The 6,209-nt window shown below is 38.8% G+C and overlaps 1 protein-coding gene across 3 annotated transcripts; it reads right to left on the bottom strand.

Moving 5' to 3' along the window:
- Positions 1-596: 596 nt before the first annotated feature.
- Positions 597-4,898, bottom strand: LOC107590359 (myelin-associated neurite-outgrowth inhibitor-like). 3 transcript variants are annotated; one of them, XM_016279067.1, is made up of 6 exons: positions 4,703-4,898; positions 3,532-3,620; positions 3,307-3,390; positions 1,099-1,193; positions 848-1,016; positions 597-766 (listed from the first exon to the last, which is right to left on the bottom strand). In XM_016279067.1, exons 2-6 carry the CDS (start codon positions 3,599-3,601, stop codon positions 657-659), a joined length of 528 nt encoding a protein of 175 aa, XP_016134553.1. In that variant the 5' UTR covers positions 3,602-3,620; positions 4,703-4,898; the 3' UTR covers positions 597-656. The 3 variants fall into 3 exon arrangements, with proteins under 3 accessions (XP_016134553.1, XP_016134552.1, XP_016134551.1); XM_016279066.1 differs by having other exon boundaries at positions 598-766; positions 848-1,013; positions 1,099-1,241; XM_016279065.1 differs by having other exon boundaries at positions 599-766; positions 1,099-1,241.
- Between the last annotated feature and the right edge of the window lie 1,311 nt (positions 4,899-6,209).

The following is a 6,209-nucleotide window of genomic DNA, read 5'->3' as shown; positions in this document are numbered from 1 at the left end:
AGAATTTTCCTTTTTGGGTGAACTATCCCTTTAAATGTGTGGTTGGGGTGCCTCCAGGACCAGGGTTGGGAACAACTGGCGTAGCGGTGTATGAAGTCACTTTTAAACCCAGCATCTTTCTGTCAGACAACTTGGCAAATTCACGTGACCAGCTGAAAGATTAAAAGGTCAAAAAAGCTAAAATGAACCCAATGCAAATCTGTGTGGAAATCTTTTGAGCAAAATTCTGTGTAGATTGTCAACAGGATAATGTAAGAAGTCACTTTTGAACCACGCATCTTTCTGTCAGATAATGTGGCAAATTCGAACTAAATCCGATGCAAAATCTGCATGGGTAAATTCTCCATCCTCACACTATATTCCCAATCGCATAAGATTCCTATTGAAATGACTGGATTGTGCCTGTGAAAATTTGAAGGCAAGATTTTTCTGCAGTTAACACTGTCACAATGTATGACGTCACTTTCAAACCAAGCATCTTTCTGTCAGCAAATTTGTGTGACCAACTGAACCCAATGCGAAATCTGCGTGGGGAAATCTTTCGTCCTCACACTAAATTCCCGTAGACTTCACCAGGGGAAACTCACCAAACAACAGTTAATGTGACCGCACCTTAAGAGCTGGCAAATATGGGCTCTGCACTCACAGTGTCGTGTTCACCACTGCGGTGGCACGTAACTGTAGGTGGGAGTGGCAGGCGGGCGGTACGTGGGCATTGAGGGGTGAGGCGCGACTGGGGTCGGAGAGTGAGTAGCTAATAATGTCCCTGAGGAGGAAAAAAAAAAGCATTTTTACCATTTTCTCTTCAACTGCATGAATTTCCATGGCTTATTTGGATGAGACTCACCAGCTGACATCGCCATGGTGGTGCCTCCTACCATTCCCATGGTGACTCCATTATGGCGGGGCGGGGCATACATGGCCGCTGGCATGCCATTGGGCTGGACCACCGTTGTATGATGAATGACATGGGGCGGTGCTGCGTAAAGGGGCTGTGTGTAGTAAGTGCCTTGCTGCTATGGAAAAAACATCCAATATTTTAACAAAATGCAGGTTTGACATTATCGCTTCATAACATCTGTTTTTTTGTTGCCTTACCTGTGCGTAGGGGTTCTGTTGGGGGTAGGGACTTCTCAAGGGGTAGACTGCAGCAGGGTAGGTGTTGGGTGATGAGGAATAGGGGGGTACAGCACCTGTTGTTGGGGAGCAGGACATTTTGAAAGGGGTCCCGGGAGCATAACCTGAAGAGATGACATTACATTTAAAGATAATAAAGAAAATAAAGCAATAATATAATTTGCTAGCAGCAACAATGCTTTTAAAAAGCGAGCATCACATCAAAACTTACCTTATGGATAAAAATGGCGGGATAAAATCAGGTACAACCATATATTTTTCATGAACATCTAGTTTTATTTGGAAATATGCAAGATCACAAAGGCAAAATGGGCAGTTAATGTCATGTCAAGTTGGCAAAAATGTCGTTTAAAACCTGAATGACATACTTCTGTGGAACACAAAAGAAGATATTTTGACGAAATGTTTTATTAAATTTGATTTGTTGGCAATCAAATGGTTTGTAAGGTTGGGCGATGTCTACAAAATTGGAATGGACGACTTCTACAGTGAAACATCGCGATGGATGATGACATCAGCGGGGGCGGGTGCCCCAAAGAGTAAATCCTTATAAGGGAAAACACGATTCCTAACACCGTTTCTACACCGGACGCGAGCGGTGCAACAAAATTCTATAGAACCACTGATCTATAATAGAGATTTATTATATATAGATAAGTCTATAGAACTCATTATAATCAGTGATGCTGTCTACACTGGATGTGGCGCGGCGCAACACGACAAATCCTCAACAGTAAACTGCTGCTGCGTTCCATTTATAACGTGCTGACACAAATTTCAAACGATTTTCAAAGGTCGCTTTGTTGCGTCCGGTGTAGACAGACTTTAGCTGATGCGGCGCTTAGGGGTGCTCCGATTGATCGGCTAATGATCACTATCGGCCGATAATCACGTTGGGATGATTGATCGGCGGTCTCTAAAAAGGCAGATCTCAAAAAAATGATCTCAAGCCGATGACTCTGCTGTGAGAGGTTTGGCACGACATGCAGCGTCACCGTCTCAGTCCGGCGCGGGTAAAATAATTATAATGCTTATAAAAATAATTTTTATATTATTTCATTAAATAACTTAAAGTCATTTGAAAACTTTGTGTAAGACAATTTCACAAACAGGGTGAGTGAATCACCATGCGCATGCTCTCACTCTTTCTCTCTCAAAATGACCAAATGGCTTCAAATCACCACATCGCATCTGTCTATAAGCGAGCTGCACCCTGCACAGTTGACAGGAATCGTCACTTGCGAGGCAGTGTCACATCGTCACTAAAGTTTATAAATTGCATTTCTTTTTAATTCTTGCCAGTGTTTAACCATCCTGGAGACCGTGCACTCATGCCCACTTGCAGCACACTCACATAAAGCCAGTTTCACATTACTCCTTTGAAGTGCATACGTGGTGCGTATTTTTTCCACCCTCATGTTAACAGATTAAAGCGTTCACTGCACACGGTTGCGGTCCGGCAGTGCGTTCAGGAGCGGTGCGTCTGCAGCAGTGCAGAGATCGTTTCCGCACCGAGTCTATTGCTGCGCTGCAAGCGCTGAATTAAAGTAATCACCTAAGAGGGGAATTCCCCTATTTTCAAAAATGAAATTCAGGCCCTGAATAAATGTCTAAAAATCCTGATTGGAGTATCACTATAAATAGTTATAAATGATAAAAAGAAGGCTTTAAAAAGATCGGTATCGGTGATCGGTATCGGTAGATACTGCTTTCTGTGATCGGCCTCAAAAATCCTGATCGGAGCACCCCTACAAAAAATACAATGGAAGTAAATGGGAACCGAAAATGTTTGGTTACCAACATTCTTTAAAATATCTTCTATTATGTTCTGCAGCAGAAGAAAAATGTCATACAGGTTTGGTACGTCTTGAGGGTGAGTAAATGATAACAGGATTTTCATTTTTAGGTGGACTATCCCTGTAAACTGCACTGATGAGGTAAGCAACAAAAATATTGAAGAAAAATACTGAAAATGAAAAACAATGTGAGTTGTAATTCAAGAACTGCACTTTCTAGCTTCTTAAAACATGCCAAAAATCAAAAAACCTCAGGATATTTTTCTTGGCTGAGCAAAGGAGATCCATGTAACAACTCATCGCACCTTAAAATCTGTTTTGGCTTCTAGGAGAACTGAAAAACAGCAAAAAACAGAGTTTGGACTTCCTTTACCTGAGGGAAAGGCTGGATTAGCACCAGCGTACATGCCATGGGAGTATGCTGGAGCTGCCGCTGCATAACCCACAGGAAATCCCGCTGTGCAGGAGGAAAAAAATCACAGGAATTAACAATAACAGAAAAGACAATGTGCTGGAACTTAATTGCATATATGGTGTGAAAACCCCAGACACTTCCTATCGATTGCATGCAAGTGAGTCAGAGCTCATCTCTGGTTACCTGGGTATCCTATTCCTTTAGGGTTGGCATAAGGAACCCCTGATGATGCAGGGTTATAAACAGGATTCATGATGTTTATCTTTCAGTACCTTTGAAGAGCAGGACAGAAAAGGAGATTACATTCAACTAAACAATTACCTATTACTAGACAGTTGTACTGTGCAAAATAAAAAATAAATGTGTGTGTATATATATATATGGTATAATTTGTTTTTATTTTTTATAAATGTAGTGCTGTGCATTTTGAGATGCTTATAATGTGTACATATATATATACACACATACCAATAATAGATTCTTAAACACAGCAAGTTCCTATTTCAATGAAAAAGTAGAGAAAAAAATGTATTTTTTTTAAATGTACAGACAAACCAATAATTGGTTTAACTAATAGTTTTACTTTTCTATTTATCAAAATCTTTTTTTTTTTAAGTTTACAGATGCCATATGCTAAAGATTCACATTCACTGAGCATTCAACACAGAAAAACGGTGTTCCTGTTTTAAAAAATGCATTCAAAATGACGCTTTTTTAAAATAATTGACTTTTTGATTTATAATAATAATGTTTTTCAATCAAAGTACCCTAACGATAAATTAATTATTATTGAAGCATATTATTGAAGATTATGAATAAGAATGCTTCAAGGCGCGTGCTGATGTCAGACACAACGTGTTTCTGAGTGCATCCGACTTAACAGATTTAAAACATGCAGTTGATGCATTAAAATACAATTCAATGCAATTGAGAAAAACAATCAGGTGCAATGCAAATGCGCATAAACGCACTGCATTCAATGCATCAGGCTCCTCAGAAAAACAAGTATGGCTTTCAATTAGCATAAGGTCCCGATTGTAAACTGACTCTACCGGTCGGCCAATTAATATTTTACATGCATGGATAAAACAAGAGATTTGCATCACTGCACAAGACGATCGTTCTTTGATGTTCAAACACATCATCATAATAATAACAATAGACGTGACATTGTGCACGCAGGCTGTAGCGCAACGGCTCGGTGTTACAGGCCAACAGCAGCGTCCCACTTTATCCCAATTCACTACATGTCCCACTCCTCCAACCATCCCTCTCTTTTTCCCCAGACAAAATGCCCCTCAGATGGGCAGCTAAAGCGATGTATCTCAACCGGACAGTGACTGGGGGTACGTACGGTTGCTGGGGTTTTTGTAGCGGGCGAATAATCCAGTATTTCACTCGTATCTGATGATGTTGTCTGTCTCGCGCTCTTGCGTCGGCTGCGAACACAACGCCAATGGAGTTCTTTGACTACGCAGAGCGAGCTCTGGCAGCACCGTGCGTCACTTCCGCCTCTGGCAAGAAGGGAAGCGGAAAGACGTATTTTTATTTTTATTTTTTACAGAAAATATCAACACTACATACAAAGAGTTGACATTACATGCAAAGCACAATTTATAGACGTATGTAACAATAAATAAATAATACAAAAAGAAAGCTTTAACAAAATAAATTTAAAAGATTAAATAAATTAACCGTTTAAAAAAAAATCTTGGAAGATGAAATAGTTTGGATATACTGTTGAACCTCTTTTTTAAAAACAATATATAAAGGATTTTGATGAGTGAATTTACTGCGGTGAATATGACATTTTGCAAGAAGTAATAATAGGCTAATAATAAAATAGGCTATTCATTAATTTGATCATTTTGTATATTAAAGAAGCCAAACAGTACATCCTTAAAAAGCAGAGAGAGTACACTGCGATTGATAACATTAGAAAATTCAATCCGAAATAGCTGTGTGTGAGGACAATCCCAAAATATATGCATATCAGCTTCATTAGGGTCACCACAAAAAGAACAGCTTGTATCTATGTCTGATTTAAACCTTTTCAAAAACCCTTTAGCTGGGTCAAATCTGGGTAACAATTTGAATGAGATTTCTCTAACCTTGTTAGTTACTATGTATTTCGAAGACAGAAGTCCAATCAATATAATTAACCACATTCTTCCAATAAGACCCCACATATGGAGTTGTTACAAGCTCCTTTTGAAAAAGCGATCTAATCTTATAGTTACGTGATGAAGGATGTGACAAAAAGCTAAGTTTTCCTACTGGGATTTCAAATGGGTCTAAAGAAAGAGATAAAGTGCTGGATGATCTAACGGAGTCCCTTAAAAGCATAACAGCTCCTTCAGGAATAGCATCCATGACAATGGAGAATTCTTTGGGAGTTGCTGGAAAACTAAATTGACATAAGAATTCTTCGTAACTTAAAATAAGACCTTCTGATTTTAATAACTGGGAAACAATCAAAATGTTTTTCTCAAGCCAACTACTAAAAAACAAAGATTTTCTCTTATATACAATGTCTTGATTGTTCCAAATGAAGTACCGGTGAGGGGAGAAGTTGTGCTTAAAGATTAATGACCATGCAAATAATGTCTGTTTATGAAATTTAGATAAATTGTAAGGGATTCTAGTGATATTATAATTACAGATCAATAGGAAAGGGAGACCACCTAATTTGGAAAAGAAGTAATTGGGGATAAAATTCCAGATTGAGTTTGGATTACACAAAAACTGTCTAATCCAATTCATTTTGAAAGTGTTGTTCAAAGAACAGAAATCAAGGAAATGCAACCCACCATACTCATATGTGTTCATTAATACAGACTTCTTAACCTAATGGATTTTGT

Source organism: Sinocyclocheilus grahami, unplaced genomic scaffold (genome assembly GCF_001515645.1).
Source record: "Sinocyclocheilus grahami isolate Dianchi unplaced genomic scaffold, SAMN03320097.WGS_v1.1 scaffold126.1, whole genome shotgun sequence".
NCBI lineage: Eukaryota > Metazoa > Chordata > Actinopteri > Cypriniformes > Cyprinidae > Sinocyclocheilus > Sinocyclocheilus grahami.
Note: the sequence above shows the minus strand (reverse complement) of the source record. Positions and strands in the feature narration are given on the sequence as shown.